General features: G+C 42.1%; 1 protein-coding gene across 2 annotated transcripts in view; it reads right to left on the bottom strand.

Moving 5' to 3' along the window:
- Window positions 1-2,593, bottom strand: part of LOC147635436 (Tetratricopeptide repeat (TPR)-like superfamily protein) — a 136,830-nt gene extending 134,237 nt beyond the window's left edge. For both annotated transcript variants that reach the window (XR_015266647.1, XM_086802698.1), the window contains exons 1-2: window positions 2,182-2,593; window positions 1,929-2,023 (exon numbers count right to left, since the gene is read on the bottom strand). Coding sequence is in view for 1 of the 2 variants with exons in the window: in XM_086802698.1 (XP_086658824.1) it covers window positions 1,929-2,023; window positions 2,182-2,341 (255 nt within the window). In the remaining variant the exon portion in view is untranslated. The remainder of the gene's footprint in view (window positions 1-1,928; window positions 2,024-2,181) is intronic.
- Between the last annotated feature and the right edge of the window lie 11,000 nt (window positions 2,594-13,593).

Here is a 13,593-nt window from a genome sequence, read left to right as displayed (position 1 = left end):
ATCTGGCCGCTCTATGGAAAGAAATCCCATAGAAGTGGCCCAAAAAATGGAGATGGACCAAATGGTGACACGGTTAAACGTGATTGGGGCGTTTATTAATGCAAAAGGTATGACTACGAACTCGTAGTGGGCCCGCTCAGTTCGGAATGCGGTTTTGGGAATGTCCCCATCCACAATTCTTGATGGTGACCACAAACTCGTAGCAGGCCCGCTCAGTTCAGAATGCGGTTTTGGGGATATGTCCCCATCCACAATTCTTACCTGATGGTAGCCACTTTTAAGGTCAATTTTGGAAAACACCCTTGCTCCATTCAGCCTCTCTGAGATGTAATCAATCAAAGGCATAAGGAACTTGCTCTTTATCGTCAACTTGTTGAGCGTGTAATAATCTACACAAAGCCGGGAGGATCCATTCTTTTTCTTCACAAAGAGGATTGAAGAGCGTATTGTACAGTTCTTGAAGTTGACGATCCAACTCCGTCTCCATGGCCTTGCTCATCTCTCTCTCTCTCTCTCTCTCTCTCTCTCTCTCTCTCTCAAACCACCATCACACATTTCTTTGGGTCACAGCCACCACCAACTATGGTGACCCGATAGGAGCAGCAACAACAGGACCAGCCACGTCCACGACCGTCTACACGGACACGTGATCCTCTAGCCCCACGTACAGAGGATGTGCCTTCTGAGAACCAATTACCAAACACCTCACATCTCAGAGGCGGCGAGGCCTCATCCCTCCACCCGGCAGCTTGCAGATCCAGGCTATCCTTTGATGACATAATGAGCTCCCATCGTAGAGGGGAGATACTATGGCTGCTGTGCATTATATTTTGGAGGAGGATGGTATCATTGTATGACCACACATTGTCATCCTGTAGCATCACATGGGTAGCTTCGGAACTTTTGGAAGAGTTGAAGAAGGTTAAAGAAGTCTAAGCTTCACATCTGCAACATTATCCAAAAGACTACAGAGGAATTTCAGGGCTCATCGGGCAATTTAACAACTCAAAAGTTTCATACACATTGATAGTTGAGGTACATCTATCCTGCTGCCACCTTCTATTTATCTGAACTGAGGCCAATTCTGCCATCAAGGCAAACCAATTGCTAGATGCGGAGCATGTTGCTCTGGAAGCTCCTATGCTTTGGGAACTTCCCTCTTTAAGATTCTCTAATGGTTCCAAATCACAAAGAGTGAAGACTTGAGAAAACAAACATGTCCAATGTAGCAAGGGAGTTTGTTGGCTTGAACTATCTCCATCATTTCCAGAGGCAGGCATTTTTTCACAATTCACAGAGAAACTAACAATGCCATTTAAAAGTTGGAATGCTGGGGAATTTCACTTAGATGCAATTCACTAATCAGATTCAGAGAAATCTGACAGAATTAATTCTCCAACCACATCCTGACAACTGGCTTCAAATACACTTTTCCAGGAAACACCTGCATCCAACAAGGACAACACATCCCTTGCTGTGCCCTCAAACATCACCCTGCCCAACTCCCCCATCCCAATCAAGAAGAGTGTGTTCCGTTCCTTACTCCCCCATTCCAATCAAGAAGAGTGTGTTCCGTTCCTTACTCCATCACTGCATCCTTGACTTGCAAAGCTACATTTTTCTTCTTGTGTTTTGTATAACAATTTGTGTTTTTGCTTTGAACTATAACTAGGGCTCTTAATCTGCCAATGCAAGCCATGCCCGAGAAATTATGATGAAAATCGTTAATTAGTGGCTGATAGATGCAAAGAACAACTGAGGTGGGTGAATTGGAATTGGCACATTAAATTCCATCTACAACATGGCCATCAGAACATTATACGACACATGCATCCACAGTCGACACAAGTGTGCCTGCCATAACAAGATTTTATATTAAGTTGATTGAGGTTTCGAGAGTGGGGTTATTAAGCTTTTGAAGATCACACCTCAACTGATGGTTGACATATGTCAGCAGCATAGAACATCCGCAGCCGAAACTCTTGAAGTCTGTAAGGCTGGTCACTAGCAGTGCGTACAGGAACTGCCCATCCCATCCCACACACACACACAGACACACATAATCAAAAAGCAGATTTCCTTAATGCTTGATCAGCAAAAATTAAAAAACAGATTTCCTTAATTCATGAGAATGTAACAAAAAGTCAAGAGTATGTTTTCTTTGTGCAGTGTGGAGCTCACCATCGATCTGGTCGATTGTGCAGAAAGGACGCATGATGTCGACGAAGCTCAGATTGTTTTTCCGGCAAGATTCTTCGACGGCCGGCGTGGGGAGGAGCATGAGCACCGGGGTGATGCGCTCTCGCAGGCTCTGGGCCAGCAGGGAGCTCCCGGTCTCCATGCTACAGACCTGAACGAAGAAGATGACCGATCGAAATGCAGGTCGGAAAGATCTCTGTGCACGAGTGACGAACGGGGGAGGTATTAACGTCAACACGAGGGCATATACTACCAACGGTTGGACTTGAACTAGGGTGAGGGTATTAACGTCGGTAGACTTGAACTCGGGTGAGGGGGTATTAACGTGCAACACGAGGGCATATACGACCAACGGGGGAACTTCAACTCGAGTGGATCATGGCCTTTATAAGAGAGTTTTTTTAGGGAGAGTAATCAGTATTATAGTTAGTATGGTATTACCACCATGTCACCACTTGCCTTAGGGCTATGTTAAGAGAAAGCATGTGTACACATGGAGAGAGAGAGAGTGTGTGTGTGTGTGTAACTCGTGATTATTAAAGAACATCATCATCAAATCCTTGAAAATAATTGGTAATCAACTTTTTTTTAAGTTCTTGTTGAGTCAAAAGTCAACCAGTTCACAAAGCCAAAGGTAGTAATGGTAAAATTGGACCTCCCAGTGATGATCTCAACCTAGTCATGGTTACATCAAATCTAGAGAGTTAGCATATGCACCAGAGGAGGAAGTCCCAATAAGAGCCACAAGAGGAAGGATGATCTCAACACAGTCATGGTACATCAGATCTAGAGAGTTACTATGCACTAGAGGAGGAAGTTCCTATAAGAACCACAAGATGAAGGCCAAGGGTATAGAACTCAAGAAAGGGGCTAAGGAATTGCAAGGTGGTAAGGAAGGGGTAGAGATAGGATAGAAAGAGAGGATCGAGATGGCTAGGTACTAGAGGAAGACCTTTTTTTAGATGGGATAAGAAGGGACTAGAAGGCAAGGTAATAAAGGAAGATTAGAGTGCAAAGGTTTCCCATTGATCCAAAATTAAAGACAAAAGCCTAAGGAGGAGAATGCAAAGGAAAAGGAAAAGGCTTTGAGCTAAAGACACCACCTCACAATTCCCTCAAAGAAAGAGCTCCTCGAGCACCATTTTGAGGTACCCTTGAGTAGTTGGACCCAAGAGCAGGCATATAGGCATCAACTTGCAAACCTACTAGGAGCAAGATAAGGATCATCACCCCTCGTCAACCCCTGGTGTCTCGAGATGAGAGCATTCCACTAGCGATGATAACCCATCCAATAACAAGGTGGTTACACTCATGGGGGGACCTCCTCCTTGTAGCTTATTCAATATCACTAGCCACCATAGAGAATCCTATTGGTATCCCATCGAGCAATAAGGTGGCTACACTCATGGGGACCCCCTCCTTTTAGCTCATCAATAACGTTAGCCACCATAGAGGATCCCCTTTTTGTGGGCCCTAATAGTAAACCTTGTCCCAATACTCTCTAGAAGTCTACTAAGCCACCATACAAGATCCTCTTTTTGTAGCAGCCCTAATGGTATACCTCATCCCAGCCCCTCCCTAAAACTCTACTCATGTATAGATAAGTAAGAACAAAATCCAACTTGTCGTGGGAAACTTACTTAGCTCAAGCCTCTTGAAGTCTACAAGCCCAACTCATTGTTGAACTCCACTTTCCTCGTATTCCTCTCCTAAGCTGCCGCAATGGAAGTTGCATCCTCCACCTACAAGGAGACTCACTCCTCTCGCTCTTCACTCTCCCACACACGAGAAAGAACGAGGAACATTTACTAAGTGTAATGGTATACCTCATCCCAGTCCCGCCCCAGAACTCTACTCATGCATTGATAAGTAAGAACAAAATGCAACTTGTCGTGGGGAAAATATCTTACTCCTGAGCTCAAGCCTCTTCAGGTCTACAAGCCCAACTCATTGTTCAAGCTCCGCTTTCCTCGAATTCCTCTACTAAGCTACCACAATGGAAGTTGCATCCTGCACCTACAAGGACACTCACTCCTCTCACTCTTCACTCTCCCACACACAAGAAACAAAGAGGAACATTTACCAAGTGTAATGAAGCAACAACTGCCTTAAATACATAGTGTGATGAGAGAATGCAATGATTTCAAGACCAAGAATTGATTTGTGATGACAGCAACATATGTGAGAGGCTTGAATACACAGTGTGATGAGAGAAATAGAGAGACCTCACTTTCATTGACGTTTCTTCTAAATTCTTAACACACAGAGGCAACATGCATACGTACATTAGGGCAAATGTTCTTCAATAGTAAGTAAGGGAAGAAAACACAGACTTAAATTTAGATATAGAGCACATGATTAGTAAGTGAGAGGGAAATAAACATGACACGTGAGAGGGAAATAAACATGACACGTGCACACACAAGAGAGACAAGAATGCATACATAGCTTGATATTTGACTCTTTGATTGAAAGCCATGCGCACTAGATGGTTGTCAAATTAATAGTGGGTATGGTGGGGTGGGGGAGTGGGGGGGGAACCTCCATGGCATGCAAGCTTTCCCCTTCAAAAAGCTCAAACATAATCCTCTCTCCCCTATACTCTGTCACACATGCTCACATGATCCATCTTATACATCTGTTCAACACACATCTTCCATGATCCCTCGTTTTAAGATTAAAGAAAATGCAAGCCTAACATTGAAAATTTATTTCATACACTTATGATTCTCTTGTTTGTGGATTCGGCCAAGAATGGTTGTTTGGGTAAAGAATCGACTGCTAAGAATGGTTTTTTGGGTAAAGAATAGATTGTAAGATTTTCCAATAAACACATTATAAAATGTACATCTGTAAATTGGCATGCATACATCCTAATGCGAAGGGTCATAACTACATTGCACAATGAAATCCCAATCATTGTGTGCATAGTTTGCAGATTCTTTGTTTTCTGCATTAGATGTTGATGCATCAGCTCTATAGCCATACCTGAGTCTTTCTTTTTCTCCTTCTCTAGCTATTTCTTGCATTGGATGTTGCATTGGATGTTGATGCATCATCTATAACCATACCTGAGTCTTTCTTTTTCTCCTTCTTTAGCCATTTCCTGCACTCATTAATGTAGTGACTAGGTTTCCTGCACTCATTTCCTGCACTCATTAATGTAGTGACTAGGTTTCCTGCACTCATTAATGTAGTGACTAGGTTTCCTGCAATAGTTGCATTTTTCCTTTTTCTTTGTCTTGTCACCTTTCTTGTCTGCAAGCTTGCTCGATGACTGTGATTTGGCTTGTAACGACCCTGAGGAAAGGATTTACCTTTGCCTCTTTGTTGTGACTGGAAGCAAAAGCCTGATCTTCTGTACACATGACAAATCTGTTTTGCCTGGATTGCTCTTCTTGCAAGAGCACAGAAACCAACTCCTCAAACTTCAAGGCATTTGGATTGCCTTTCATCATGAGTCTGATGGTAGAAGAAAAACCTTGATATGAGTTCAGCAACACATTCAAGACAGTAAGCATAATGAACTGTCGAGATATATTTCATCAACATTAGCCAACTGCTTCTTAAAATCCTTTATTTTTGTAAGGAAGCTAACCATGGAGTCTCCCTCAGCCATATGCTCTAACTCTATTTACGTATATAGGCAACACGAGCTTCATTACGTACTTGGTACAATGACGCAAATGCATCCCAAGCATGTTTAGTAGTCCTACATGACCGAATGTAAGGAATTATACTCCTCTTAAAACTGACTTAACTGACAAAGCAAGCAACACATGTGCTTGCACATCTCTTCCATCCCACTTTGTTTGTTCCTACGTAGGAGGTATGCTATGCTATGGTAATGCACCATGTGAAACTGAGTTCGTGTCTACAGATGTGCCTTCTGCACCATGGAGTCTCCCTCATCCATAGGCTCTGGCTCTATTTGCTTTCGTATATAGGCAACATGAGCTTCATTACGTACCTGGTACAATGGTGCAAGTGCATCCCAAGCACGTTTAGCAGTCCTGCATGATTGAATGTGAGGAATGACATTCCTCTTAACTGACAAAGCAATCAATGCATATGCTTGCACATCTCTTCCATCCCACTTTGTTTGTTCCTACGTAGGAGGTATGCTATGCTGTGGTAATGCACCAGGTGAATCTGAGTCCGTGTCTACAGATGTGCCTTCTACATCATGTTCATCAGAAGAACCAAGATGTTTCTCAGTGTCGACCACAGCATTCCACAACCCTTTGGCTAACCAATGCATTGCATTATATAGGACCATAACGAGTAGTTGGTTCCCGTCAAGCTTATCCACAGTGGAATAACATCCAAAATACATCATTGTTTGCTATTTTTTATAATACCCAAGCAACAAGTAATCATCCAACCTGAATGCTCTTTGATGCAACCGAGGTGGTTAATAAGGTCACTTACAATGGAGACCTGCAAGGTGTATGACATAAATGCAAAGTATAGTGAGTATAAATCTTACTCGTAAGATGCTGAGATCAATATCACTGAAGTGAAGCCCGTAGATGCTTTCTTGTGTATCTGCACACCCATCTATAGTAGATTTGACAAACCTACTCCAGAATCCAATGAAGAATAATGCAAATTCGATCCTTGGACAGAAAACTGAAAACCGCGCGAGCGGCCCCCAAAACGTACCCAAAACGTACCCAGAACGAAAATTTAACTGCATAATTGTAGTACAAAGTACTACACACTTCACAGTCCTCTTTCTTCTCCTAAAAGGGCTCCTTAATCCGATTTAAGAAGACAGGTGACTCAAGGTGAAGGTTAGGCAGAGCACAAGAGCGACGAGGAGCATATGCTCTCATACCAAATGTTGAAAATAGGGTTGCAAGAATACACACACACACACACACACACACACACACACACACGGTGGAGAAGGTCAAGAAGGCACATAATGAGATGATAGATAGATAATGAATGTGTGATGTATAAAGATAATAAGGATACCCCAAGATGCGTGTATACTAACACGAGGGGAAAAACCTCCTAAAAGGGGAAAAAGTGCCCCTGCTGATCCTAATGTGTTCACACACATCACTACCAAATATGACTATAGTTTTAAGATTAACAAAAATGCAAGCCTAACATTGAAAAGTCATTTCATATATAAATGATTCTCTCTGTTGTGGATTTGGCCAAGAATGGTTGTTTGGGTAAAGAACAAATTGCTAAGAATGGTTGTTTGGTAAAAAAATTGATTGTAAGATTTTTCAAGAAACATGTTATAAACGAAGAAGTTGATGGACAATGATAAAATATTTACACACACATGGGTTTTCTGTAGAGACAAACGGGCCTTAGCAAGAGAGAGCCAATGGCTAGCACAAAAGACTCTAGCCTCTTGTGCAATAGATAGAAGGCATAGGTAGGGGATGCATAGAAAGATGAGAGAGCTAAGCAACATGCATTGTTGTTGAATTCTAAAATAATAAACTTGCTATTTTTATATCATATTTATCTTGAACATTGCTTTCGACAATATATAAACCTTATGAAACCTAACATTTTTATTGTTGACAAACAACTTCAAAGCAATTAATTAACTAATTGAGCTTAAATTCGATTTTGGTGCCTGATTTCCTGTATAAAAGACAGCCCCATAGAGGTGAGGTTGTCACATGGGTATCAGTCAAGCAATGACATGGGTATGTATTCCAAGTTATAGCACTGCCTACTTGTTGTTGGCGGTGGTTATTTTCTAAACTTAAAGTGATTGCTCTGCTCACACACCCCCACACACATGTGGGGGTGTGCGTGGTGGTTATTGTTTGAACTCCTTAAAGTGATTGCTTTGCATGTCTATGTGCAGACACACACACACATACATAATAAAACATACACACCCAGAACATACACAAATTCACGTATATACCCATGCACATATGGACATACATTCATACACTTACAAACGTACACTTTGATACATATATATAAAATATACATGTACTCACAATATGTACTAACAAACGTACACTTTGATACACATACATACAATATACATGCACTCACATTTACACATTTGCACTCACACTCACACATCATGCACACACTTGTGAGAGAGATGGGGCCCAGTGAGAGAGAGAGAGACGATGGTGGGCTAGCCTCACATCACCCAAGAGAGTTGCAAATGGGAGTTCTGCAACATGGAGAGCCTACTCACGATCAAAGAAGCTGAAAGTGGAGATTTCAGCAAAGTATGAAGGCTATGGAGTCTTTGGTGTTATCAAGGACAAGCTGCCAAGGAAGATTTGTGAAGGTATTTTAGTAATTTTGCCTTGCGTTTTGGTGTTTAGAGCATGAATGGATGCTCCTTGGAAAGGGTTGTCATGTATGAGATTTGTGGATCTCATGGCTCTTGCGTTTTGGGCAAGGAGCATATTGAAGGTGCATGCTTATCTATGTCAATGGCAAGTGGTTCTGGGTTGGTTGCAGTTCATATAGGATCATGTCAACAGTTATGTGGCAAGTTGTTGATAAGAAAGAAGCACAATTAGAGACATTGAACTTCAAACATGGAGACACATACACATTTAGAGGAGAGCAAAACCTTGCAAGAGACTCACTTCAACCTTCCCTCTATAGAGACAAGAGACCACAAGGTGGATGTTGGTGTACTAGGTAATGCAACTATAGACATCTATAGAAAGACTAAGGCAGTGAATGTGGCAGCCAATGAATAGTAGCATATAACCGCATAGATGAAGTCGCCCAGTAGAGCAGGTAGTCTAGAGAGTGTGCTAGGTTACAGTCCAAAAAAAGATGGCCAAAAATAGAAGGTAGCAGGCTACAAGTTGAGATTCCGTATAGACCAAGTCATGACAGTGCATGGCGACCTTACATTAGCGATTTCAAGAAAATATCAGCGACGTGATTGAACCTACACAATAATCAGAAGTAGTGAACATCAGCAACAAATAGCAGTAGTAGCATACGTGGCGGTTTTGCCAACGGGGATGAGCCATGTTCTAGTTTTGGCTATGGCGGAATGATGAGCAAGAAGCAGCGCAGCTGCACAGATTAACTTGGAGAAGAAGACTGAGGGACTCAATTTCAGCATAGCTGTGTGTAAAGTCTTGGTGCATAGCAGGTCTAGAGGAGAAGAAAAATAGTCCCAAACCTGTAGAAGGTAACTGTATGAAGGTAGAAGCACTGAAAAGTGCTGGAATTATGTGGACCTGTCACTTAACATGGGGGTCTGATACTGAAACGGAGTAAAATGCCGTTTCAGGGGAGCGATGGTGGAAGGTGCAACTGACATCATCTGGTACATTAATTTTAAAGTAAGAGTTTTTTTATAAGTCTAACCCTTAGTCATTTAAAGGGTCCATCTACACACCAAGTGCTTCATCTTGAAGCTTGGTGCTGAACCTAAGTTGTAGTTCTCCTAAAAAAGATTTGTCCACACACATGGGTACCCTGCCCGACTACGGTCAAAATGGAAGTTGCAAAACATTTCACCCATGTACTTAGGGGTAACCATACCCGAGCCTGCGTGCTCAAAACGAGATGTGTATTCACCCATTGGTATGAGGGTTGCCTTGCCCAAGCTTAGCGAGAAGCTCAAAATGGTTGTCTTGTGATGTGTGCATGAGCGATGCACGTGTGAGGTGCATGCGCATGGGTTGGTTCCCACCTGAACTTTTATGTTCAAATCGAACTCAGAGGTTTCGCTGTGAGCGAGTCGGCTCAAAATGGACTAGGTGTCTAAGATGGTAGACATGTGCACATGTACACACCTCATTGACTAACACGCCAATGTATCATTGAGTGTGGGAGTGTTGAGAGGTAGCAATTTGCGGGTTGTGCAATGCTACATTGATATGGGCGATGGGTGAGTTGTGAAACACCTCGATTAAGAGGGGTGTTGAGAGATGTAATTGCAGTGATGTGTGTATATGGGAAAGCACCCTAGAGGTGCAAGATATTATGGTAAGATAAGAATGCCACATGTAATATTGTTTGATGTGTGAGTGTTGACCAAAAGAGTGAAAAAGGAGAGTGCCGCATGGATGATGATGTGTAAAGTGAGATAAGGCTAGAAAGCCTATATCATTGTATGGTTTAATTGAGATATGCAATAGAGCTTGTGTCTTGAGTGTGCAATCTCTCTCTCTCTCTCTCTCTCTCTCTCTCTCTCTCTCTCTCTTATGGACTTCTTAGTGTCTTGAGTGTGCAATCTCTCTCTCTCTCTCTCTTTCTCTCTCTCTCTCTTATAGAGTTCTTAGTGTTGTTTAATCCACCTTAATTTTGTTTCCTAATCTATGTCTATCACCATGATCAATCCCATTTTAGGATTGTTAACATTCTACACCTCACTCTATTATGGATGGGCTGGAGAGGCTTAGCTGGAATGTGTTTGCCAATCAAGTTTTGAAACAAGATATGTGGTCATGGCTACACCCACGTGAGAGAGGATTTACATATACCTCTCAACAGTATGTGGGTATAAGAGCTCGTCTGGACCGAATGTATATTTGCCAGCATGATTTGTTTCTGCCATAGATATTGTCCATGCAGGTGGAACATAATCATATTTTGTCAGATCATTTCCCTTTGATATTGAAGATACATAGCCATTATGTGGATGCTTATAGGCCATTATTGGGAAAGTCTCCTCTTAAGGTTAACCAGACTTTCTTGGAGCATACTGTTTTCCATCCGTTTATGTTGCAGGTGTTACAAAATCTTTGAGGCCATGTAATCTCTGTTAGGGTGTCAGCTTGGGATTGTTGTATGTTCAATATTCAAAAGCTTGCTCACTAATATGGGGTTCATAATGCATCATATTTTAGGGAGAAGTTGCAAAACCTAGAATTGTTATTGGTTGATTTGAACCAGGTGGTTCAAGAGGACGGTTCTTGCCCTAACATTGAGATAGCTATTAATTGGTTCTCCCATCAGGTTGCAGCATTGCATGAGAATCAATATGTAAGATATAAGCTTATGGCTCAAATGAATTCTAATTGCCAATAACATACGTTCTTTGCTCGTTTGCAGCAAAAGCATGCACGTGAGAATATTGTCAGGATGCAAGATAGGCAAGGAGTATTTGTTATTGATCGTGCTTGTGTTCTAGATGTATGTATGGACTTTTATTGCCATTTGTTGGGTCCGCAACAACACAAGAGGTCATATCTCCTGATGTTATATTGCAGAGCTAGAGAGTCTTTGTTTCACTTGGTTTGTCACCAGGTATAGGATGTTTCTACAAATGAATTGGAAAGAGATATTTCTGAGGATGAGATGGAAACTATGTGTTGAAGCATTTGCCTAAAGGAAAAAGTCCAAGATGGGATGGGCTCCCCAATGAGCTTTTCATGAAGTGTGTTGAAGGCTCCTCTCGTTTCTATTCTTCAGGAGGTGTGGAATACAGGTATCATGCCTACAAGTTGGAAGATTGGACTTGTACGTTTATTGCCTAAAGTTCCATCCCCATTTAATCTACGTTAATGGAGACCAATCACATTGATGGGAGGCCATGTATAAGATATTTGCAAAGGTCTTGGCCAACATGTTGCAATGTTTTCTTCCTACTTTGATTCATCCAAGGCAATAAGGATTTATTTAAGGTTGAAATATTTTACATAATATAGTGAATGTGGCTTTGAGGCAAGAGATGGTTATGTTTCAATTAGATATTGAAAAGGCTTATGATCACGTTAGTTGGTCTTTTCTTTCATAGCTTATATATGCTATGGGATTTGTTCCTTGCATGTCTTCTTTGATTCATACTATTAGCCAACATGTAGTGGCTAGGCTTATGATTAATGGTGGGGTGACTGGGTCCATTCATTTGACGAGATTGGTCAGGTAGGAATGCCCACTTAGCCCTCTCTTGTTTTGCAATTGGTACACTTCCAATCTTATCTCAATTGGATAAGCTAGTGGAGGACAATGAAGTTATAGGGCTTGTTGAGATATCGAGCTCATCTAGTGAGGCGGTGGACACTGATGACCTGCCTGGGGGATATGCCCCACACTTACACCACTGGCATGGTTGGTGAGATCATGGGTGATATGCAGCCAGTGGGATGACAGGCTGTGTGACAGCCATTCTAGATACTGGCATAGTTATAGCGCCAGCTCATTTAGTTGGGTTCACACTATAAAGAACCCTAGTATGTATTTGGTTGAGTACCTTTTCATGTGTGTACTCTTATCTTTATATATAGTATGTTGAGTGTGTGTGACGAAGAAGAAGATTTTCAGCCTCTCACCTTGTGTGTTCTCTCTTAGGGTTTTGTGAGTGTGTGTGTGTGCTTGTAAGAGCTCAAGCTCTCTTCTCCCCTACATCTTTTCATGGTATCAGAGCCTGGTTCATGCTAGGGCTGAGATGCAAGCAAGAGAAGCACAGGAAGCAGTACGAGGGTAAGAGCTTCAACTACTCTTCCCTAATTGTGTTGGTGATTACACCCTTGTCAGGAGCTCTACAAGAGGCACCGGCAAACGATCTCTTATTGAGGAGCTTTCTTCGCGGGAGTAAAGCTATAGGGCAACTATATGGTCTTATTGGACAGAGTTTTTTGAGCCGAAAACACGTTTCGGGTGCGTCAGAACCTCCGTTTTTCAGAAAGCAGGCGATTTCAAGCACTGCGATAAGTCATCCGATTCTCTACAAAACTCTGTTTTAAGAATTGCAGGAAGACAGATTGGCTGTGCAGACACTGTGTGTGCTGCAAGGAGGTCAACAATTGCCATTGGATGTATGTATGCACATTGAGGTCACTGGTTGTGACATTTGAGTGTACTACAGTACCGCTGCATAAAATACAGCAGTTTGTTCATGACAAACCAGAGTGCTGTTTTTGGTAAATTTGTGTGTCTGGCAAGATGTCAAATGATGGCATAAACCAGATTGTTGCTAAGAAGCTTGATAAGAACAACTTTCGTGCTTGGAGGTTCAAGTTGATGAATTTTCTGATGGGAAAGGGTTATTGGGACTACATAGAAGGTGAGCATGAAGAGGCAACGGAGATACCGGAGATCAATCCGACTGCTGCAGATGTGAAAGAGTTCAAGGATTGGAACCAAGGAGCCAGAAAAGTTATGTATTGGCTCTCTATTAATATACATGACACCATGATTGGGCACATGCAGGATGCCAAGTCCCCCAAGGAGGCGTGGGACACCTTGGTAAAACTCTATGAAACGAATACCAAGGCACGAAAGATACAATTAAAGAATAAACTTCATACTGTGGAGAAAAAGAGTATGTCTGTGAATGACTATGCATTGAAGATAAAGGGTATTGTGGAATCCCTTGCATCTATTGGTGTTTTAGTAGATGATAATGATGAGGTGGAAGTCTATCTACATGGTCTCGGGCCACAATACAAGGCGTTCAAGACGTCTATTCGG

The sequence above is a fragment of the Cibotium barometz genome, chromosome 9 (assembly GCF_041138505.1).
Source record: "Cibotium barometz isolate CiBa-2024 chromosome 9, ASM4113850v1, whole genome shotgun sequence".
Classification (NCBI taxonomy): domain Eukaryota; kingdom Viridiplantae; phylum Streptophyta; class Polypodiopsida; order Cyatheales; family Cibotiaceae; genus Cibotium; species Cibotium barometz.
Note: the sequence above shows the minus strand (reverse complement) of the source record. Positions and strands in the feature narration are given on the sequence as shown.